The 25,249-nt window shown below is 31.3% G+C and overlaps 1 protein-coding gene and 1 pseudogene across 6 annotated transcripts in view; one reads left to right on the top strand and one right to left on the bottom strand.

Moving 5' to 3' along the window:
- The window catches only part of LOC108685781, a 23,783-nt pseudogene extending 8,719 nt beyond the window's left edge, over nucleotides 1-15,064 (top strand).
- The window catches only part of LOC108685783 (sodium-dependent nutrient amino acid transporter 1-like), a 29,586-nt gene continuing 17,432 nt past the window's right edge, over nucleotides 13,096-25,249 (bottom strand). Inside the window, exons 6-9 of one of the 6 annotated variants that reach the window (XM_018190752.1) lie at nucleotides 25,084-25,249; nucleotides 24,831-24,905; nucleotides 20,021-20,292; nucleotides 19,619-19,920 (exon numbers count right to left, since the gene is read on the bottom strand). The exon at nucleotides 25,084-25,249 is cut by the window's right edge and continues 1 nt beyond it. In XM_018190752.1, coding sequence (XP_018046241.1) covers nucleotides 19,753-19,920; nucleotides 20,021-20,292; nucleotides 24,831-24,905; nucleotides 25,084-25,249 — 681 coding nt within the window. In that variant the 3' untranslated portion in view covers nucleotides 19,619-19,752. Of the gene's footprint in view, nucleotides 13,127-19,618; nucleotides 19,921-20,020; nucleotides 20,293-23,686; nucleotides 23,761-24,003; nucleotides 24,059-24,830; nucleotides 24,931-25,083 lie in introns of those variants that run through there. The other 5 variants (XM_018190751.1, XM_018190756.1, XM_018190753.1 and 2 more) reach the window with 5 other exon arrangements.

Genomic DNA, 25,249 nt, shown 5'->3' with positions numbered 1-25,249 from the left:
TATATATATTAATAAAAGTAAAAATTTATACTATGGACGATTGATATACTTCGCAATATCAAGACATCTAACTGTTGGTATCAATAATTAAAAAATCTTCGTCAATAATTAAAAAATCTTCTTGTTAGTAAAATTGTACAGCATAAGAACATCGTATGATTATATGTATATTGGTGTCCAGAAAACGAAATATAACGCATTACATATAAATATAGTAATGTAAGAATATAAGAATGACAGAAAGATATAATCTGATGAGATAATACAATATTGATAAATGAAAGTTAAAAGGGTACAATGTAAATCTATCTATTAAAATAATTAAATATTCGATAAATTTAAATAAGAAAAATAATTTCATAATTGTAGTTGAAAGTTCAGTACAAAAAAATTAAATAATGAATAAAATACAATAGACAATGAGAGAAAGATTGATGTTTCTTATCTTCGATGTTATTAGACAAAATAATAATTTAAAATGACTTTCAGAGAAGGAAAGTTGATGTTAGAAAATGTTGGGAAGTGAGATTAAAGAAGGGGAGATGTATAGAGAGGAAAGAAAGATAATTATGAAGGAGAAAAGGATTATATGATTTGTGAGGATTCTGGCAATGATTAAAAAAAATTTTTTAATGAAACAATATTTCCATTTAATATAATATATTTATTACAAAATATACCGAAATTCTAAAATAAAAGAATATTTAAATAAAAACGAATAATTCAAATTTTGAAATATTAAAACAAAAAATAGAGTAAAAACGGGCTATGATTGAAGACTGCTGAAGATGGCTTGAATATAGCTGAAACGTTCAGTTTTGTATATTATGTAATAGATATATTATGTAATACAATCGAAATATATGTATATATGATAATCGCACCAATTACCGCATATTAAGGCTCTTAATTATCCGTTTTTACTCTATTTTTTATTTGTTTTAAAATCATATTTATCTTAATTCTATAACAATCATATACATATAGCTCCATTTTCTAGTTAAGCATAATTCAATTTCAAATATATAATTATTTATTCATTACTGGAACACAAAAAGTTTTTAGTTTACAAATCTGTTCTATCGATTTTAAATTGTTGTTTCTTTAAAAAAATACATTTTACAATTTTCAAGAATTTTCTTTATGTATTTTTTACATACAATAAACTTAAATCTTAAATACATAATTATCGCAAAGTTTTCTGTTGTTAAAATAGGAATGAAAACCGTAAAATTTGTTTTAAAATATCGTATTTATAACTATGTTGATAAAATATACTCTGTTGATAAAAATTAATGAAAATTTATTTATTACAAATTAAAATGAAGAAAATCAAATTATTAATTTACAGAATATAAAATCTAGAAAAATTTCAAAATTTATTAGATACTTTTCAAAAAATTAATTAAACATTTTTACATTTTTTTTTTAAAATAAAACTATTTAAATATTTCTACAAAAATATATTTTTGACATAATAATATAATTTAATTTTTCCTTTTTATAGAATACTTTTAAAAACTATTGCTTTTATATAAAGAAATTTCACGGGAAAAGATATATTTAAGAAGTAAAATATGTCATATCTCTCTGTTTCATGTGACTTTACTTCGAAAACACAAAAAATATTAGTTCATTTTTATTTTTTTACATTTTGCGCCCAAAACATGTAAACAAATTTGTTTAATTTTTAGATTGAAATTAATTTCAACTATTAAAGTTACCAACTATTAAGTTTATTTTTATGAATTTAACTTTGAAATATAAAAAAATATAAAAAAATACATAACTACTGCAGTAACCAGCTACAGTTTTTTAAAAAACATATTATGTTAAACAATTGAATTTTATAAAAAGACATATTATTATACCAGTGGCTGCTGATGTGTTAATATCAGGTGCTCAAAATAAAGCGTTACAAATTTTTATTTCGAAAACACGGCATTATTGAGAAAAATTGTTCAGATAAAAGTTGTAGGATTCAAAAAGTCTATTTATTGATCTTATCATTTTGACCTTGGATGGCGTCGCCAAAGTCAGAGGTCATATCAATTTTTTTTTAATGGAACACCCTACTTTTGTTTTCAGAATCTAATAACCGATGTTGAGAGCTTTTCAAAATACTATAATATAGTTATTTTTTATTGAATACTTTTCGAATTTCGGACGCCTTGAGTAATACTAATGCCGGCGATACTGTAACCGTCAAGCATTATAAGTCGAAAATTTAATAAAAAATAACTTTATTATATTTTGAGGAGCTCTCAATATCGATTATTAGATTCTGGAATCAAAAATAAAATATTCCATTTTAAAAAATCGACATGATTTGACTTTGACGACATCAGTTCAAAGTCCAACTGATGAAGATCAGTAAATAGATCTTTTTGAACCCTACAACTACTTTTATTTGAATAATTTTTCTCAATAATGCTATGTTTTCGAGATAAAAATTTGTAATGCTTTATTTTGAATATCCAATATGTATTAATATATTACGTATTACAATTAAGAAGATGGGCGAAATAAAGACACAATTCTACTTAAACTCTTTTTCCAGAAATTAAATTTTTTTATACAATATTGATCGTAATAGAGAAGTAATATGTAATTTCTTAAAGACATAAATTCATTAATTTATATCATATTATTCATTTGTATATAATAAAAAATTACAAGTTATTATAATTTTTATTAAAATAAAGATTTTACAATTAGGTCTTTATTTCGCCTATTCTCTCAATTGATATTACTTCATTACAAATTGCAACTTTAAAGTTCATAAATTTGTCTTCGTTCCTGTTTCTTATAATTCATACATACTTATTATTATTTGTGCATGTATGAATAATAATATGTATACATAATACATATGCACACATGAGTTTATATAAATAGTTTTAATTAATATCATATAGATAAATAAAAGTCGATGAATTTAATTACAATCGATTAATTTATTGATCATTTAGGCATCGGCTATGTAGTATCAGTATTCTTTATCACCTATTATTGCACTCTTATGGCATTGATGCTCTATTATATGGTAGCCAGCTGTCAGTGCTTCCGTATCCTATTGTTAGGAGGAATGGGGCGATACGTGTTTCAATAGCTCATCGACCGGCAAGCAAGCGAAAAAACGGAAGCAGAAGTTCCGCCGACCTCTATTTTAGGTGCATTAATTTTGCCTTTTACGATATTATCAGAAGGCTTCTGGTACTATTCTGTTTAAATGTGACGTTATTATTGCATCCGTTTGCGTACTTACTATTGTCATTGATATCAATTATAAATTATTAAGAGTTTTTTGTAGTTACTGTATCATTTGTATATGTGAAATCTCAAATCTCTTGTTCCGTGACGAGATTCAAAATAAAAATGTCCGCATCTCTTGGAGTTATGCAATAATAATAATAATCCACTAAATTGCAAAATGTGTAATGTATTAAATCGCTGACATTATCTAACTTTCACTTTTTATCTTTATTATAGAATATTTTATGTTATTATAAGTTTTTCTTATTATTTCTCTTTTTATTATTTTAAGTTTAAGTCTATTTATCTACGCGATAAACATTCAAAAAAATCAAGATTTTAATTTCTCAAATAGATTACACTGTATATCAGAAATCTGTATATCTGTATATCTATCTATATATCAGAAAATATGTCCTTAATGAAATGGGAATTGAGGATGGGCTCGGGTTACCCTCATAGAAATTAATTCTCGCGTTGCTAGTCAGTTGGATATTCGTCTATGTGATGATCTGCAAAGGCGTCAAGAGTAAAGCAGCCTATTTCCTGACTCTTTTTCCATACATCGTCATGGTCAGCCTTTTAATAATAAGAGCGGTGACATTGAATAGAGCGATAGACGGTAGCGATAGTCTGCCTCTTCAAGCTCACATGGCACAAGATTCCAAAACCAGCGGTTTACCGCCGTCATCCAATCATTCTTCTCCCTCGGCGTGTGCTTCGACGCGATGTATTCTTCCCATAATAACTTCGAACACAATGTTTCAAAGTGCGTGAATATTTCCAGAATCATTCTACCTTGTTCCTGACGAAAATTTTTCTTTTAATACATTCAACAAAGAATACTCTCTAAATCTTAAATCTCTGGAGTGAAATCTCACTCGAAGAAACTGAAAATTAGCCTGTCTCGAAAAGAAAGTGAAAATACGACCAATGAAATCTGCCACTCTTGAACAAGAGTGACCATATTTTTACTTTTTTTTTCAAGACAAGCTAAATTTTCAGTCTTTTCGAGTGAGATTTCATTCCAAGAGATTTAGAGAGTAGGTAACACTTTTGAATACGCTTAAAATTGTATAATATTCAGATCAGTAATTCTGTAATTCAGTGAAAAATCGTAGATAAAAAATTAAAAAAGCAATTGAAAGCTTGAAATCTCTATTTTTGAAATTGATTATATTTCAATCTAATTGATGTTTTTGGAATTTATGCGGATGCAAACGCGCGAATATCCGTGACATAACTTATGTACAAAATTTACGACGTTCCGTGATATAAATCGCATACAAACATGATTTACAGTAGCCAAAAGAGTGAATCTTTATCCTTCAATTTGCTTTTTTATTGAGCATTGTACATAACTAAGGAGATTCTTTATTCCATGTACGTCATCGAAGTGAAGTGTATTTTTTAATGGAAGATGTTAAAAAGAGACTGATTTTTATCCATAAATATATAAAAGGAATAACATTTTTTATAGATTTTGACTTCCTGAATACAATAATGTTAATAAAAAGTTCGGGATCGATAGGGAAAATGAAGTCTTGAAAATTGAGCATAAACATGATATATTTGAACAAATTTATATTTGAACAAATTTCAATATTCTTATTTACTTTTCAAGATGGTTCCTACCGATTCCGAACTTTTTATTAGCATTATCGTATTCAAGAAGTCAAAATCTATAAAAAAACCGCTATTCCTTTTACTTACTGCATCTTGATGGGTAAAAATCGGCTTTTTGTTAATTATCTTTCTTTATAAAATCCACTTCAAATTAATGTGTAATAAAATTTATACATAGAAACATGGTTTGAAGCATTCGAAAGTTATGGCTTTAAGATTTAAAACGCTTTTTGAAACATCGCTCTGTAATCATTTTTCACAGAATATGTAAACTTGGGGTTTTTAACGCTAATTTTAAATCCTTTAACTTGAAAATGGAATAACTATATAGTTCGTAGAAAATATCATAACGAAATTTTTCAAAAAGCATTTTAAAGCTTGAAATCTCTATTTTCGAAATCAGTAACTGATATTTCGATTTGACCGATTTTTTACAGAGCTATACGGACATAAATGGATATCAAATCTAAAAATCTAAAAATGTAAAAATCTAAAAATCTAAAAATTTTGTACAAAAATCTATATACGCGAAGTTCAAAATCACACAAAAATTTACAATTTTCAAAAGAGTGAATCTTTATCTTTAATGTTTTTCTATTGAACATCATATGATTTTTTTCTCATTCGATATTGAAGCAAAAATGATTGTTTTTACTTTAATAATTCGATGAAAAAAAAATCGTACAACCTCTATATATAATAAAAAAGCAAATTGAGCATCTGTTAAGAAATTTGCTTCCATTACAAGTAATGAAAAAAATTTCAAACAGATATATTAAAAATGTTTAATGTTGTCAGTAAAAATAAAGTTATAAATAATTCAAATTTAATGTTTACTTACATGAAATTTCAAATCTACATATAATTTAATTTAGTATATAAATATACTAAACTTTGTATTTATGAAAAGTACACTAAATTTCATGTACATGAACACAAATATACTTTGTAGTTTTAGATACATTAAATTTAATTTAGTATCATAAAATTTAATTTAATTTATATAATTTAAAAGTACATTAAATTTCATGACATTTTCACAACAGTGAAGGTAAAGTTTCTCTTTCGACTGCTGTAAACTGCATTTGTGTGCAATTTCTAATTTACACTATAAAATGTTGTAAATTTTTTATAAAATTTTTAGATTTAGGAGATATCCGTATAGCTCTAAAAAAAAATCAGTCAAATCAAAATATCAATTATCAATTTCAAAAATAGGAATTTCAAGCTTCCAAACGCTGTTTTGATTTTTTATCTTTTGACTTTTCAGTTACAATGATCTGAATATTATGCAATTTTGAATGTGTTTGAAAGTCTCTCTATTTTTTGTTAAGTAGTGTATGATAATATATAATTCTTTCTTTTTATATATAATTCTTTCAGAATTTCCGTATAATTTTATAACATTTTAGAAAATTCTCAGACTTTTTATACTTTTTAAATTGGAATATTTTTCTAAAATACTGAAAAAGTATACATCTTTTTCAACATTTTTTGTATATGTGAATTCTGAAATATTTTTTGAAGATAATTTATATCTGTAACCTGAAAAATTTATTTAGCAAGACTCAAAATACATACTTTTTTTTCATATTGAGTTTGAAATGTAATGTTGCTTAAGCTATTTTTTATAATTTGAAATAAATTAGTAAAAGTTTATAAAGTATCGATAGTTTGTAAAGTATTTAATACTCATTTTTATAGGAGATCAATTTGATTAAGAAAATAAAAAATATATACGTAATCTTGGCATCTTCTCAACAGTACTATGAAGAAGCTTATTGCAAAAATAATGTTGATTAAGATAAACAAAATATATTTTTGATTAAATGTAAATCTTTATAAATACCTAAAGTATTTTTTACATGCAGAGTTCATATAGGATGCGTCATCAAAATCTGGACAAATCGAACAATTTCTTTAAACAAAATGTTTTTAATGAAAAATTAAATATTACAAAAAATCTTTTTACATGGCACTTGGAAGGGTTTCCGTAGAGCACAATTATTCGATATATCCCCCATTAGCTTGAATGATGGCCTCTATTCTCGATCTGAAGCGTTCACACGCACGCTGTAATGTAATGCTATCCATGCCGACGAATACTGCCTCAATAATGGTCCTTAATGACGTCACATTGGGATACCGAGACTTGTTTATGATCCTTTCAACTACGCTCCATAGTAGTCCAAGGGATTTAAATCTAGGCTGTTGAGAGGTCAGAATTTAGCAGTCTCAGAGAACATCTGTCGTATCTTTAATGTATACGAATTGTATCGAAGATTTTCCTCAGCAATTCGACGTATTGTTGACTCGCTTACACCAACAATCGATGCTAATTTTCACAACAATTGCCCTGGATCATCCGAAATCAGCCTTGAGCCCTTTCAATAACTGCGAGGGTCCTCGCGGTACGTTCTTTCAAGTCACTCTTCCTCGCTGGCATACTGGAACCACCTTCGTTGGACTGTTCTAAAGCCGTATATTTTATCACAACGGTTATATATATTTATATATATTTTATCATAAACGGTTGATCTCAAGTATCCAAAGAACCGAATTATTTCCGTTGCTGAGCGCCCAGTGCGAAGGCCTTCGATGATCGCGGCTCTTCGATTATACTCCGCATTTCAACATCGCGGCCATTTTGAGAATATGACTAGAGTATTAGGTTTTGTCGGAGCCGACAACAATCTCTGGCGGAGGCACAATATAGCGGAAAATTTAAATTGAAATTTGTCCGGATTTTGATAACGCACCCTGTATAAATAAGCTTTCAACCGATTCCAATCGATATGAGCCTACCCGTGTGGAAATTTATCTAGGAATTCATACTTTAATACTGGGCCCAGCATTATTGAGGCATCCAAAGTAAAGGTTTATCAAACTCATGCTCATTTAGGATATAATCAGTTTAACCTAAGTTTTCTTATAAAAGACCGTGCAGGGCCTAGTTTGAATTCCACTTTTTCCCTAAGATATATTTAGGCCTGCTCAGTTACAGCCCATGTAGGGCCCAATTTCCCGTGTAAAATTTTGTCTGGAAATTTTGTATACACTACTCAAAAAATAGGGAACACTTTAGAATACGTTCAAAATTGTACAATATACAGAACACCGTAACTCGGAAAAATTATCGCAGACAAAAAAATTAAAAAAGCATTTGAAAGCTTAAAATCTCTATTTTCGAAACCGGTAATTGATATTTTAATCTGACTGATTTTTTACAGAGATACAACACAAATGAATACCCGTCAAATTTGAAAATTTTTTACAAACTTTATGAAGATCTATGGCGTGAAGTAAAATTCACACAAAAATGCGATTTATGGCAATCGAAAGAGTAAATCTTTACTTTTAATTTGCTTTTTTCTTGAGTGCTATACGATTTTTCTTCACCGTTATTTTTCTTTCTAACTTCTCAAATATTGTAATGAAAGTTAACTTGGTCCCGATTACAGCCTAGAAAGAATTTCCACACGAGAATCTAAAGAATTAATCGCTTTGGCACTAGATCCAATTTTCAGAATTTAGAATTCAAATACAAACATTACAAACTATGTGTAAGCTGTATCATTGTTACCGTCACCTATAACATTACTGTTTTTCAAGGATTGATTGTCAAGTTTTCAAGTATTCTATATATAATCAAGAATGGATTAAAATTTATTAAAACAGATTCAGATTTTCAGAAATATGTATTTGCGAACGTTAAAATGAATCCTTTTCAATTCGGAACACATTTTTATTTATTTATATAGGAATTGCATGAAGCACGTTTCTATATCTTCCAATTAAAAAATAATATCTGATAATTATTTATATTAAGGATCCGTCGATGATCTTGACCTCAACATATGTTGTCAAAGTCATGGCCGTAAGTTTTAGGTGGCGGTCGATCTTCATTAAAAAATTATTAACAAAAAAAGTTCAACTATATACGAGAATTCCCTGCTTTAAAATATGTTTGCTATTCGTGCATTGTAGGGGAATGAGAATCGAAGATAAAAGTCGTGCGTCCTTTTGCAAGGGGGAAGATGGATAAAAGTCGCTTGAGGTGAAAGTCATGCGCCTTTTTGCAGGGGAGGGGGGGCGAGGGTCATTTCAGATGAGGTGCTAAAAGAAAATTGTAATATTTATATTATACATATTTATTCTTGCATACTAATTCTTAATAACTTTTTAACGAAAGATGACTGCCAGTCTAACACCTGTCGGAAGTCACGATCTTGACAACATATGTCAAGGTCAAGATCATTGGTGAGGTATCCCTTAATCTAAATAATTTCTTAATATCTTTTTCTGTGCATCGTGAATACTGTTTAATTCAAAATTTTGAGTAGGAAATGTAGTTTTGCAATCCAATTGCATCTCCAATTAAATCTAATTGAATCCAATTGAATAGAGAAAAAAAGATTTTCGTTATTTAAAATACGCATTCGGACAAAATTTCAATCCATTTGAAAACATTTTTGTTTGCTGAATGCATTATTTTAGGGCTTAGATTATCACTTCTAATATAACCGTATAAAAACTATTACAAGTATTAAGTATATATATCACTAAATACGAAGTAGAGATATGTGTGTACACAATATAAATGATGCAAATTCACAAAGTGACAATTAATGTAAAAATTAATTTATTCATGACAAATACAATAAGAAAATGACCACAAAATTTAATATATTTTCTTTGCAACAATCATTATGTTTTATACACAGATTGGCAATTAATCAAAAAGGCATGTTCTGTGTGAGTTACAGTTTTTATAATCTAATAGTTGCGATGTAATGTTCAATACGTATTCTAAGTCTAGATTTACAATAAGTGCTTTAAACCGTAAAAAAATTGATCAATTACAGTCGAATGTGAGAATAATCGATTATGATTCGTCCATATTTTTATGATTTAAGGCTAATTAAAACATCTTTTGTAGATCCGGGTTAAAACTCGATCTGTATAAAACAAATGCAAGTCATTGATTCATGCAACAAGCTTGCGATTCACAGTTTACATCTTTTATATCAGGTTTTAAATGATCTTATTCTTTTCGAAATTTTTATAAATTTAAAATAATAATAATAAATAAATATAAATTTAAAATGACGAATTCTTAAAAATTTTATAAGATATTACGAGAATTTTTTTTAATCAGACGAAAATTTTTTTAAGAATTTTTTAATATAATTTTTTTAAATTTCTATACATAAAAAAACTTTCAGAAGTTTTGTATAATTTTATAATTTTAGAAAATTTCTCAGATTTTTTATAGAAATTGAAATATTTTTCAAAAATATTAAGAAAAGTCTTTTTTAGAATTTTATATAGTAAATATACCGATAAGGCAAATCCTCTCCGATGATTTTAATCTTGACATACGTTGTCAAGGTCATCACGTTGAGTGATCTTTAAGCGGTTTAGTCATCGTTCATTAGTTAAAAAGTTTTAAAAAAAAAGTTTTGTTATATAAAACAAAAATCCTCTGCTTTAAAATCAATTTTCTGCTTTAAAAACAAAAATTTTCTTTGCGAACATTACTTACTTTCTTATATAATTTTTGTTTTTAAGCAAAAAATTTATGATTCTGTAATGATTTTTTATTCGAAATGAAATTCTCTCCTTTCCTTACCTAGGGATCTAATGATTTTTTTATGTGGGTGGATTTTTCGCGTGAGAAGTTGAAGATTTTAAAAAGTTCTCTACTATTTTGCATTTTTCGCAATAGTTAACAAAATATTAATTACTAAAAATCATCGAATATTAATTTTCAATAATTTTTTACTCAAATACTATCAACAGAATTCACAGAAAATTTGCAAAAGACAAAAATTATTAATTTTCTTCTTATAGAATTTTCTCTAAGAATTTTTTATCTTTTTAACTTTTTAATACTGCATTTTTTATTTTTACCACCATGAGAAAATATTAAAAAATTAAAAAATTCTGAAAAAATTCTCAGAACTCTATGAGAAGAAAATAAACAATTTTTATTTCTTGCTATTTTTTTGTAAAGTTGATAATATTTGAGTAAAAAATTCATTAAAACCAATATTCGGTAATTTTTAGTAATTGATATTTTATTAACTATTGCGAAATTGTAAAATGGTAGAGGACTTTTCGTCTCAGTTTAGACTGCTCCATCCCTGTGCGAGAGCTTTATCATTACTTATTAAACACTCTGATAGCTAACTAGCTGATTCTTGGAATCCGGCTCCTTTTTCCACCTTTCCTCTACATAGACGAAGACAAAAATTGGCAGTTAATCCTTAGTCTTTCTAACAATTTCCATAGAGAAAATACCATCCTGCCAATGCGCTTTCATTAGTGTTGGAATCTTCTGATATCTCTGCAAAGAAGATTGATATAAATTATAGCGCGCCCTTTTTTCTTATTTCCTTTCCCTCTTTCCTCTCTTTGTTCTTGTGTCTCGCATAATAATTTAGTTTCTCCATTTATGTCTTTTTTCTTTCTCATACCTATCATGACTAGGAAAGGCCCGCCGCGCGGGCCGACGAGTTCAATTAGCTAGGCTACTCTTCCCGCCGCCTCGCTACAGTGTCCGAGAAACCGCATTTTTCCGCGACAGCTTCTTCGTCTCTGATACACGTGTTGATGAATGGAAGATTTTTCGGGTGTCTTTTGGATACGAAATAGAAATAAATAAGAAACGATATACGGTGCGTGACTTTCTTCCCACAATCTTTCTTTCCTTCTCCAGCAGGTACAAAATGATGAACTTACTCGAATCTTTAAAATTCTTCTTAAATCTTGTTACTTATTAAATATAATTAATTAAAATTGATCTACTAATTTCACTTGCTCAATTTGAGTGTGTAAAATGTCAGTTATAGCAATTTCCTTTATCTTTACCATTTTTCTATTGCCATAAATTAATTAATAAATTATCTGTTTCTAAAATTCTGTTAATTCGAATTTGTTAGTTAAGGTTTCGAGTTAAGGTTGTCGTTTTTTGATTTGTCGCTCAATCTGAGACTCGATTTTGATTAATCATACCTCCCTTATCTGAAGAAATATTCAATCAATCTTTTCCTTCCTCTAATCTCCTTCCGCTAATCTCGTGACTCGCACGTGTCGCGCAGTTCGTTATTTCTTATATTCTTACTCCGTATGGACGTAACATTATGATAGTTTTTTTCGTCAAGATAAAAATGGAACTACGTATTAGTCGTACTAGAAAGTTCTAAGTATATAAAATTTAAATGCATAATGAATTTAATAGAAAATCAACAGAAGACTTGCAAGGATTGCACGACCATGACAAGTCTGGATCTTCTCAGCTTGATGGCGGGCATGACTATTTTTGAAATCATCCACGAGATCGGTAATGATTATTGGCAGCGTTGTATGTACGTGCAGAGACATGCCTGACTTTTGTATCTTATCCGGAAGCCTTGGCAAAATTTATAGCCATATTATAATTTTTCGCCATATTCCTCTTCCTAATTTTTGTGTTGGGTATCTAGCGTTGTCTTCTACAATGTAATCATCAGCATCATCAAGGACTAATTTCTGCAACTTAATCAGTAGAAGATCGCTGCAAGCGTTGCGATTTTTGATTTCTTGGTATTATTTATTGTACCCCCCCGTAAGTTTTGTAAAATAAATTAATCTTTTGTAACTAACAAAAAAATCATTTATGCTAACATACGTAGATATTATAAGTTTTTTATTTTTATTTGATAACATATCTTTTAAAATTCTTGCCGCTTTACAAATAAATGTATGTATTATAAAGATTATGCGTTTCGCGGATCTCTTCCGTGTCCAGATCCATTCTTGAAATGCCAACGTTTCGTGAACCTTGCAGTTCACTTCATCAGGGCGAGGAGTAGCCTGATTCTGAGCTCTTCCTCTGGGTCGCCCCTTTTTATATGTTACACTACTTGTGGAGTGGTGGAGGGGAAAAAAGAGAATTGGGGTGGGGAGAAGGATGGAAGAAATCGATCAGTCCTCATTAACTGGGAGAATAGTTTTTCATATTTTATTTATTTTGTAACCATTATCTCTATTTAGATTGTTAAGGTGTTTTTGTATCTCTGTGGTTTCTCTATACTTGTTTTGTCAAATAGTATTTGATGTCCAGTTTCGATGTTGTGTTCTGGTAGTGCTGATTATGTGACATATTTTAACATCACGTTGGTGTCTTTTATCCGTAGGTTGACCATTCTCCCAGTTTCTTCAATGTGTACTTGCCCGCAGAAACAAGGTATTTTGTACACTCCTGCGAAACTGAATGGAGGTCTTTGATCTTTAGGATTTCTTAAGATTTGTTCTATCTTTTTGGATGATTTATAGATAGTTCGGATATTGTGTTTATTTAATAGCCTGCCAATCCGATCTGTTGTTCCTTTGATATATGGGAGAATGGATAAGATCCTCTCATCTGATTATATGTTAGAGACCGTTGTCTTGTTTAATGATTGTTTGATTGATTATGTCGTTTTTGTTGTGTCCGTTTTTCTGTAAGGCTGTTTTTAAATGATTGAGTTCTGTCTGTAAATGTTCTTTGTCAGAGATGAAAGCCCTATGTACAATTGATTGCAGACAGTTTTTTTGCTGGGTGGTGGTGTGACTCGGCATGTAGGTATCTATTTGTGTGTGTTGATTTTCTGTACACTTGATGACCTAAGATACCATCCGCTTTCTTAGAGACAAGAACATTTAGGAAAGAAAGTATTCCGTTTTCCTCTATAGCCATATGTGAAGTGGATATTTGAATGTTAATTGTTGAGGAAAATAAAGAATTTACGAAGTTCGGCTCTGCCGTGTCTCCATATCACGAATTTGTCGTCTACAGAACCAAACTTCTGGTTTTTTGAGTGTTTTTTTAAGGATCTCTTTCTCAAAATGCTCCATGAAGATGTTGGCGATTACAGGAGAAATAGGAGAGCTCATTACCGCTCCTGAAGTTTGTTCATAAAATTAATTGTTATAGGAGAAGTAAGTGTTGTTAAGCAGTGCTCTATTAGCGGGATGAGGTCGGAGGGGATTTCATGTGAGACCTTTATTATGTTTAATGTGTCTTTTATTGGATCTTGTGTGAAAAGGGATTCTACGTCGAAGCTTACAAGCAGTGGGATGTAGTCGGATTTTTTGGATCTTTTGTACGAAATCCGTTGAGTTAGTTATGTGTGATTTGGATTTTCCAGTGAGGGGTTGTAGTGCTAGGAAGCGGGATAAGTTATATATCGGGACGCTAACAATCAGTCTGAGTGGGATGTTTGGTTTGTGTACTTTAGTCCGTATAGTCTTGGTAGGAAGGGATATGTAGATTTTAATGTCAATTCGGTTTTACTGGGAATGTTGTTATTTTCCACCAGAATCTTAGTGTTCTGCAAGATTGTATTAGTTGGATCTTTGTCAAACTTTTTGTATGCTTTCTCCGAGAGAAGATTTTTTTATTTTTTTCTTATAGTCTGATGTGTTCATGACTACTGTCGTATTGCCTTTGTTGGCTGGAAGTACGATAATGTTTGTGTTTCTGTTCTTGGAGGGCCAATCGGGCATTTCTTTTCTAGTTTGGTGGAGGGGCTTTGGAAAGGATACTAGTTACCTTTCTGCGGATATTGTCTACTTGTTCTGATGAAGGATCGGTAGATGGTTGATTCTGTTGATATTGACTTTGATAATCTCTTCCTTTGGGATCTTTCTAGGTGCCACTGCGAAGTTGGAGCCTTTGGCAAGTGCAGATATATTGTCTTGAGACAGGTCTTTGTTAGATAAATTCTTGATGTTATGTAGAGAGGGTTGTGGATTTTTGTGAGATAAGTTTTATGTATTTCTGTTTCTGTATTTCAGAGGATTGTGTATAGGCCTTCATAGCTTTTTCGTGTAATACGATCTAGAATTTACCAGATATCGTGCCGCAACATGATGGATAGATATAAGTGGAATTTAAAGGTTTTATGAGAAGTCTGGACTATTTATGATTCAGTAAAGTAAATGCATTCTTTGATGAGACTGGTTTTATGAAGGATGTTTTTGGATTTATGAGTTCTTAGATGATCCTTGAGTTCTAGGAACTTTGGGATGATGTTATTCTCCTGTTATATCCTTGCAGCGTTTTAGGAATGCCAAGTTTGATAGTTTCTTGGCTAAGGAAGATCTGAGTTTGCTGAAAGTGTTTACTTTAGCAAGGATACTCTCCTTGATGAAGTGAACTGCAAAATTCACGAAACGTTGGCATTTCAAGAATGGAAGAAACCCGCGAAATGCATAATCTTTATATAGAAAGGACCCGTGGAAATCTCAAGAATATTATCAAATGTAACAATTGAATTAGATACAAAGTCGCTAATGCATTCTTGCTAGAAAAGTTGATCGATACTTACATTCGGGATAAGATGTTGATGCAAAATCTCTTGCATTTCAACCAGTATCTAGCTGGCTACTCTGAAGAGACGGCCTTACATTTGGTCGTCGTAATTATTGAAGAGGAGATACAATAAAGAGACTTCGTAGTGGGGGGGACTTTTTTGGACTTAGAGGGGACATTTAACAACACCAAGTAATCTGCTCTGAGGCGGCGCTCAGAGTACCGGCAAAACTCGTTGAGTGTATCTAGACCATGGTCGTCACGATCTCGCTGGGATCAAAAAATGTAGAAAGAGGGTGGATAGAGATTTTCCATAAGATACAGTCCTCTCTCAACTTCTCTGATGCTGATAAATTACTGAAGGAATTTAATGATAGAATCAATTGAGTGCTGATGACTTGACAATCTTTGTTCGATAATCCTTTCTTGAAACGCTTCTTGAGCTCATACAAAGAGCACTGGAGATTGTTCAGGAGAGGTAACGGGACCGACTTATCGGTTACCCGATGAAAACGAGTCATTTTCACTTATAGGTATTAGATAGGTATTAGATAGGTATTAGATAGGTATTAGATAGGTCCTTACATAGGTGTCTTAAACAGGGTTGATGACCTGCCCCTGAAGAATCAGTTAAATACCTTGGAGTTACCCTGGATAAGAGACTATCCTAAGAGGCTAACCTGAAAATTGCAGCTAGATCTAACATGCAAGAAAATCTACTTTTGGGTGTGTAAAAAAGGACCTTTGGGCAGACATAAGGTTTACGATCGGAGAGAATTTACTGTCTGTATATTACAGTGCTCTGCCCTAAGCTGCTTTATGTGGCAGTAGTTTGATAGGGCGCAGAGAGCTGCGATCAAGGCAGTGTTAGAACAAATCAGAACACTCATCCTTAGAGGAGCTCTGAGAGCCATAAGAATGACGCTGATTATGGGACTGCTATTTGATATTGAACGGCTTCATCTTACGGTGATTGCAGATGGGGCTGCGACTGCCTATCATCTAAAGTGCGAGAACAAGAATCGATGCTGTACACTCGACTGCCGAAAGAGATCGGGGGGGAGGGGAGGGGTCCTTGTGCTGTTCCAAGACAGTTCCTGGAACAAGATAGAATACCAATCAAATGTGACCTGGATTGATCCTTCAAGATCTATTTTCCTAATGCGAAAACTGAAGAAAGCATAACGTACTCATTATCAAGAATGGGGATATGTAGGAATTATCAAGAATGGGGACATCTCCAGAATTGATCAGGCGCTGGTGCCGATGTCTACGGATGTCGAAAGGGAATCAAAGAAGTTATATTTAGAAAACTTGCCACGATATTCTATCGGTAATCGGAAGTGATGGCGATCTTAAACTGTGCTTTGATGCTGATTATCTCAGGGAAGATATGTAGGCGCATCAGGATCTGCTCCGACAGCCGTACGGCGCTAGGGTCTTACACTTTTAATTTTCGGTTTTTCAGGAATGCAAATGCACCCTGGACTGCCTAACAGCGAACAACAATAATGCTCTGATATGGGTTCCGGGACACTCTCTAGTCAAGGACAATGAGATTGCTGACTAACTTCCAACTAAAGTTGGATCAACTACCAGAATGGTGGGACCAGGATCACAGCTCTGGGTGTGCCTAGCAGTGTCTGCAGAGCAAGATCAGAAGTTGGCTATGAGACCAAAATATGAACTATTGTCAAGAATTAATCAAGACCAAATGGCTCGGAAACATGCCAATTGCATTAGAATCTTGAGCAATACGGAGATCAAGTTGGCAAGTTGCAAATCTACATGGGAGCTTCACAACTATCACATGCACAAACTGGGATTGTGCAACACTTTCAGGAAGTGTGATTATATTGAGGAAACTAGTTTCCACATTTTAGGCCAGTGTCTAGCCTATGTTGGACTAAGGCGACAGCTTTTGAGCTCAGACTTGCTCGAGCCCGATAAGACTTCCGGTGAAAGACCTTCCCTACTTTTGGAGAAGAACGGACCTCAAATAATCGGAAGCTCTCTGCTTCAGGGAAGACACAATCTGGACTATGTCTGGATATCATTGGTGGATCTTCACTGGAAGATCGCCTCCCGAGCTATTATTATTATTATTATTATTATTATTATTAACCGATCTTAGAGATTAAAATCAATTAAAATAATCTTTTTTTTTCTCCTAGTAACTTTTTTGTCTGAAATTTTTCTTAAACTTAAGGACTTTGAGATATTCCAATAGATTGATTAAAACGGATCATCTCTGGATTCAGTTGTTATACATTTACTTATAAAGCGGCAAGAATATATTTTAAAAGATACTTTATTAAATAAAAACTTACAGTATCGATGTAGAGTCATAAGTTTCTTGTGAATAAAAGAGTCAATTCTTCTATCAACAATAATAATGAAATTAAACACAATAAAACTAATAAATGTGTAATAGAGAGATAATCATTTTTTTCCTTTGTAAAGAAAGAAACGATTTTTATCATTAACACTTCTATTATTAAGAAATATAATAAAGTTGTTTTAAAATAGTACAAATATAAGTAATAAAATAACATCTACTTTATCAATAGAGCGGCCACTACACTCTTAATTTAATAGATTACTTCGATGGGACCTTCATTATCGTTTTTAGCTTTCTTCGAAATGATCGCCATTTTTGGGTATACGATAATAATTCATTTTATTTTTGCGTGAAATTATTTGAGAGAGTATAACTCATCGATTTTCCAGACGTCGACAATTTCATGGATGATGTTGAGTTCATGATAGGACAATGATCATTCTTTTACTGGAGATTCTGTTATGTTATTTGATTCCCTTGTTCTTGTTTCTTTACCAATTAACTTAATTTATTTCCTGATCGATATGACACCGCTCATGTATAATGACGAATACTATCCAATCTCCGCATATGATATTAATTATTTTTTAGTTATATAATTTAGTCTTATTAATCATAAAAGTAATAATTAAATTGCAAAATTAGAATAAAATATTAGGCTTAATTTTCGTATACTACTCAAGCTCGATTTCGATGAAATTTTACAGAAATGTAATACTAATTAATTGTAGTCAAATTCATAAATGCGAAGCTGCGGAAATGTTTAGTTTTCGAAATATTAAAATTTTATTTGAATGATCTAATTACTTTTTTAAAGATTTTGACATGAAGAAATAATTAGAATTAAAAATTATTTTTGTTGACTAAATAGTTTTATATAGTTTTAATATAGTGATGAAGCGATTTCATCTCACCTTTCTCCTACCAAGAAGCGCGCGATTTTCCACGTAAAGCGATTTTCCTGTCCTCTTGCTAAGGGGCGTATGACTATCCACGCTTAGCAATTTTCACCCAACTTCATTTTCTATCAAAGGTTTCCTGAATAATTATCATTATTTCTCTTTTTGTTGCCCTGCAAGCACTTTACTGACCCCTTCATTTAATTATAACATTATGTTTCCTCTTTTCTTTCTTTTCCTGTCATTTTCTTTAACATTCCTATCTCGTTCACACGTAAATCTCCCATAGATTTTGGCTACTCCAAAATCTTGTTCAAAATTTAGTTCAAACTTTCATTCTCTTTTATTCCCAGAATATCAATTAAAAGTTATGGGACCTGTATATAATATAAAAATTAAAAATTTAATTATAATTAAAAAACAATTTCATAGAACAATTTCCCAAAATATCTTTTTCATTTTACAGCTATAGTTTGACGCTTTTGGCTTTAAGAATTCTTCCCTTTCTTTTAAGTATAATCATTGTTGAATTTCGGAATAAAAACAAAATGTGCTCGAATGTAATACATTTGCATTTTATTTAAATACAATTCTAGCATACAAATATATGCATCGTCGAAAATTATAAAATTGTGACTAATTGCTTTTTATTTTTAAATGTTCAAGCCGAGCGCCGATTGGTCCAAAAGACCTAAAGAAATACAATGAATGGAGAGATTTAAACTCGAAGAAGATATTGCGAGTATGGGCAAAGAAATCAGAAATTATAGCAGTGCTATTTGGCAAAGATTAATAATTAAAATAATATAAAGGTTATAATTACTTTGTTCGTTATTCGACTTGTTTATATTGCAATTATCGTATAGCGATTAATAAAAGGATAATAATATTGGCAGCTCTTTGTCACGTTACATATAGTACAACATTACGTAACGATTTATGGGAACTAGCAAAAAGTAAAGCACACAATAATTCTTTAACTGCTATTAAATATATAAGTGCATAATATATGCGGATTAATAATATAAAACAATTAATATAATGGAATATTTAATTTTAAAAAATTATAATTGAGCCACATTTCTAGTTATTCTTCAATTATTTGTAAGATTAAATAATAAAAAAACAAAGTAGCTTTCTATAAATCCATATGCAGTTAAAGAATTGAAGAACAAATAATTTTTATATTCGTTAACTTATATCGTCGTTTTGCCTCGCAGATCCCGCCGCGGCAGAAACGACTATAAAAACTCGAAAAACTTTATAGTATTTTGAATCTGTATAAAATTACTCTATATTGGTTTCATATTTAAAAGAACGTAGAGTATTTGCTTCCAGATTGGTTGGATCCTCTTCTCTCGATCTCTCGCTCTCTCCTCCTTAAAGATCCTCCAGTCCTTACGTTGCTGTACTTCCCGTGGACCCCATTCATTCACAGGTGCAAAAGCTCTTTTTAACATCTTAAACAGTGCAACGAATGCCCTTAATCATCTGATTTTTAAGTTTTTTTTATAAAATTTTTCACGTGTTTGTAACGTGACTTTCTTTTCGAGGTAATACCTGTATAAACGGCAATTTTCGATTCTTTAACATCGCAATCAGCATCCACAGCGGTATTTGAACAATACCAATGCCGAATATTGTCCATCCAATGGCATGCGCGTATCCAGGCAACAATGTTCCACCGTAGGTCAAAGGCGTTAAGGTGGCTATGGTATAAATGAAGATTGTTATCAATATAAACGGCGTCACTATAAACCAGCATATCCTCCAATAAACGCTTGGCTTTCGGTCCAGCATAAATTCTAAGTCCTCCAAAAAGTTTTCTAGACCTAAATTGAGCCATGATAAATAAAAGCACAAATAGAATTAACAAGTAAACTACTCAAGCGTTAACACTCTGATTTTAATAAGCTTTGAGTATGTTATGATCTAGGTCAAAGTAAGAGACACGTTTTTTTTTATATGTGCCCATATGGTTCTTAAAGGAGTAAAACATCCTCTTGAAAAAAATCGGTTTATGTATTGAAAAAATCGGTTTTGTGCTAATATCTTCGAAACGATAAAATATATATTTAAAAGTTAAATTAAATAAAAGATTTATGGATTTTAATGTACTTTAAGTATAACAGTTCACTTAGATTTTTCAAAAATATCTTTTTCCGAAATCTCTATTTCCTCAATTTCTGAAAATTTCAAAATTTGTTCTATAGCAAAACTTATAACATATATATTTAACGATAAATACAATCATGTAAAGTTATATCGCGAAGATGCACTTTTCAGAAATAAGCTAGATATACCTTTACATCACTATTCGCGCACCTCATCGGCTACATGGCACCTATTATTATATGCTTTTTCTAAAATTTTCTTTTAAACAGGATGTTTGATATATAACAATAAAACTTTAACAGCATATAAGTAGAACGGACTAAACTGAGTCGAGAAATTCTCTATCATTTTACAATTTTCGCAGTAGTTAACAAGATATTAATTATCAAAAATCGTTGAATATTGGTTTTCAATAATTTTTTACTCAAGTACTATCAACTTTACAGAAGTGATAAAAATTATTAATTTTCTTCTCATACAGTTCTAAGGATTTTTTCAGAATTTTTTTAGTACTACATTTTCTCATGTTGATAAAAATAATTGCTAACACGCACGCACGCACGCACGCACGCACGCATGCACACACACACGCATGCACACACACACACATACATAAGGTCCCATAAGTTTACAATTTTCGATTAATGAGATATTTTATTAAAAGTCACTAAATATTATTCTTCAATAATTTTTTACTCAAATACTATCAACAGAATTCACAGAAAATTTGCAAAAGACAAAAATTATTAATTTTCTTCTTATAGAATTTTCTCTAAGAATTTTTTATCTTTTTAACTTTTTAATACTGCATTTTTTATTTTTACCACCATGAGAAAATATTAAAAAATTAAAAAATTCTGAAAAAATTCTCAGAACTCTATGAGAAGAAAATAAACAATTTTTATTTCTTGCTATTTTTTTGTAAAGTTGATAATATTTGAGTAAAAAATTCATTAAAACCAATATTCGGTAATTTTTAGTAATTGATATTTTATTAACTATTGCGAAATTGTAAAATGGTAGAGGACTTTTCGTCTCAGTTTAGACTGCTCCATCCCTGTGCGAGAGCTTTATCATTACTTATTAAACACTCTGATAGCTAACTAGCTGATTCTTGGAATCCGGCTCCTTTTTCCGCCTTTCCTCTACATAGACGAAGGCAAAAATTGGCAGTTAATCCTTAGTCTTTCTAACAATTTCCATAGAGAAAATACCATCCTGCCAATGCGCTTTCATTAGTGTTGGAATCTTCTGATATCTCTGCAAAGAAGATTGATATAAATTATAGCGCGCCCTTTTTTCTTATTTCCTTTCCCTCTTTCCTCTCTTTGTTCTTGTGTCTCGCATAATAATTTAGTTTCTCCATTTATGTCTTTTTTCTTTCTCATACCTATCATGACTAGGAAAGGCCCGCCGCGCGGGCCGACGAGTTCAATTAGCTAGGCTACTCTTCCCGCCGCCTCGCTACAGTGTCCGAGAAACCGCATTTTTCCGCGACAGCTTCTTCGTCTCTGATACACGTGTTGATGAATGGAAGATTTTTCGGGTGTCTTTTGGATACGAAATAGAAATAAATAAGAAACGATATACGGTGCGTGACTTTCTTCCCACAATCTTTCTTTCCTTCTCCAGCAGGTACAAAATGATGAACTTACTCGAATCTTTAAAATTCTTCTTAAATCTTGTTACTTATTAAATATAATTAATTAAAATTGATCTACTAATTTCACTTGCTCAATTTGAGTGTGTAAAATGTCAGTTATAGCAATTTCCTTTATCTTTACCATTTTTCTATTGCCATAAATTAATTAATAAATTATCTGTTTCTAAAATTCTGTTAATTCGAATTTGTTAGTTAAGGTTTCGAGTTAAGGTTGTCGTTTTTTGATTTGTCGCTCAATCTGAGACTCGATTTTGATTAATCATACCTCCCTTATCTGAAGAAATATTCAATCAATCTTTTCCTTCCTCTAATCTCCTTCCGCTAATCTCGTGACTCGCACGTGTCGCGCAGTTCGTTATTTCTTATATTCTTACTCCGTATGGACGTAACATTATGATAGTTTTTTTCGTCAAGATAAAAATGGAACTACGTATTAGTCGTACTAGAAAGTTCTAAGTACATAAAATTTAAATGCATAATGAATTTAATAGAAAATCAACAGAAGACTTGCAAGGATTGCACGACCATGACAAGTCTGGATCTTCTCAGCTTGATGGCGGGCATGACTATTTTTGAAATCGTCCACGAGATCGGTAATGATTATTGGCAGCGTTGTATGTACGTGCAGAGACATGCCTGACTTTTGTATCTTATCCGGAAGCCTTGGCAAAATTTATAGCCATATTATAATTTTTCGCCATATTCCTCTTCCTAATTTTTGTGTTGGGTATCTATCGTTGTCTTCTGCAATGTAATCATCAGCATCATCAAGGACTAATTTCTGCAACTTAATCAGTAGAAGATCGCTGCAAGCGTTGCGATTCTTGATTTCTTGGTATTATTTATTGTACCCCCCGTAAGTTTTGTAAAATAAATTAATCTTTTGTAAGTAACAAAAAAATCATTTATGCTAACATACGTAGATATTATAAGTTTTTTATTTGATAACATATCTTTTAAAATTCTTGCCGCTTTACAAATAAATGTATATTATAAAGATTATGCGTTTCGCGGGTCTCTTCCGTGTCCAGATCCATTCTTGGAATGCCAACGTTTCGTAAACTTTGCAGTTCACTTTATCAAGGCGAGGAGCAACCTGATACTGAGCTGTTCTTCCGGGTCGCCCCTTTTTATATATTACGCTACTTGTGGAGTGGTGGAGGGGAAAAAAAAGAATTGGGGGGAGAAGGGTGGAGGAAATCGGTCAGTCTGCATTAACCGGGAGAATAGTTTTCAATATTTTATTTATGTTGTAGCCATTATCTATATTTAGATTGTTAGGGTGTTTTTGTATCTCTGTGGCTTCTCTATAGAAGATTTCTTAGAAAGTATGATGTAATGTTGGCTATTGTGGTTGTTTTGTCAAACAATATTTGATGTCCAGTTTCGATGTTGTTCTGGTAGTGCTGATTGGGTGACATATTTTAACATCACGTTGGTGTTCTTTTATCCAGTAGGTTGACCATTCTCCCAGTTTCTCTAATGTATACTTGCCCGCAGAAACAAGATATTTTGTACACTCCTGCGAAATTAAGTGGAGGTCTTTGATCTTTAGGATTTCTTAAGATTTGTTCTATCTTTTTGGGTGATTTATAGATATAATTCGGACATTGTGTTTGTTTAATATCCTGCCAATCCGATCTGTTGTTCCTTTGATATATGGGAGAATGGATAGGATCCTCTCATCTGATTGTGTGTCAGAGACCGTTGTCTTGTTTGTTTTGTTTGTTTTTGATTGTTTTGTTGATTATATCGTTTTTGTCGTGTCCGTTTTTCTGTAAGGCTGTTTTTAAGTGATTGAGTTCTGTCTGTAGATCTGTCTGTAGATTAAACTAAACGTCAGTTTAATTCGCTCTACCTCTGTAAGAGGTTTTCTTATTAATCATTCTATATAAATATATTTTGAAAAATGCGTCTTCACAATATAACTTTATCATAATTGTATTTATTATTAAATATGCTATATTTTGCTATAAGAAATCATAAATTTTTAAAAGTTAAAGGGATTTTGAAAAATTCATTTTTCGAAAAATTTGAGTGAATTGTGTATTATAAAATGCATTAAAAACCTTCATTAAAATTTTTTTTTACATCCTTTGCCGTTTCGATAATATTAGTACAAAAATATAAAAACCAATTTTTTTCAAGAGAATGTTTCACTCACAGACTTCTATAACTAGACTGTTGGCTCATTGTGATAGAAAGAGATAAACCTGATTTTACGCTGTTTCAGTTCACATATGCATATGCATGCGTCCTGTGTATGAGTATCACAAGAATTTATGTGAAAACATTACATTATTATCCATATTCCATGTAATTGTCATATAAGAGTGAGTGAAATATAGCGCTGTCCAGCGCTGTCTTCAAATATGAATGCAAAGTCTGTTTATATAAATCTGTGGTTTCACCCCCTTAACAACCGTATGGACATATAAAAAAATACGTGTCTCTTTGATCTAGATTACAACATACTTAAAGCTTATCAAAATTGGAATGTAACACTTGGATAGGTTTACTTGTAAGATATGTGATATAATTAAATACAATTTTTTTATCTTACCGTAAATTCTTGTTAAAAATAATTCTTACCATAAAACCATATCACTCCAGTCATCTCAAATGACGCCAGGATGAAAACGACGAATGACGTACCGTAATAGTCTACTAAAGTTAATATAAATTGCCCGCCCTGTAAAATTCTGTCATTGCTAAGATTGTATACACACTCACACGCGCGCACACACACATGCACGCACGCACGCACGTACGCACGCACGCACGCACACACACACATACGTTGGATATTAGATTCCCTTTAATTGAGTAGTAATTTTATACTAACTGGTGTTACGTAGACCGTGCCAATTGAAAAACCAAGCAAACAGGTTGGAACTACGATTTGCCACGTTTTCAAGTTTGGAAACTGCTCGTTTATCACTGTGATAATGCCCGTGGTCATTCCTACTGCGCTGCCGACACCAAGGACAAACATCATAAAAAAAAAAAGC

This window comes from Atta colombica, unplaced genomic scaffold (genome assembly GCF_001594045.1).
Source record: "Atta colombica isolate Treedump-2 unplaced genomic scaffold, Acol1.0 scaffold158, whole genome shotgun sequence".
Classification (NCBI taxonomy): Eukaryota; Metazoa; Arthropoda; class Insecta; order Hymenoptera; family Formicidae; genus Atta; species Atta colombica.
This window is presented reverse-complemented; position numbering and strand designations above follow the sequence as displayed.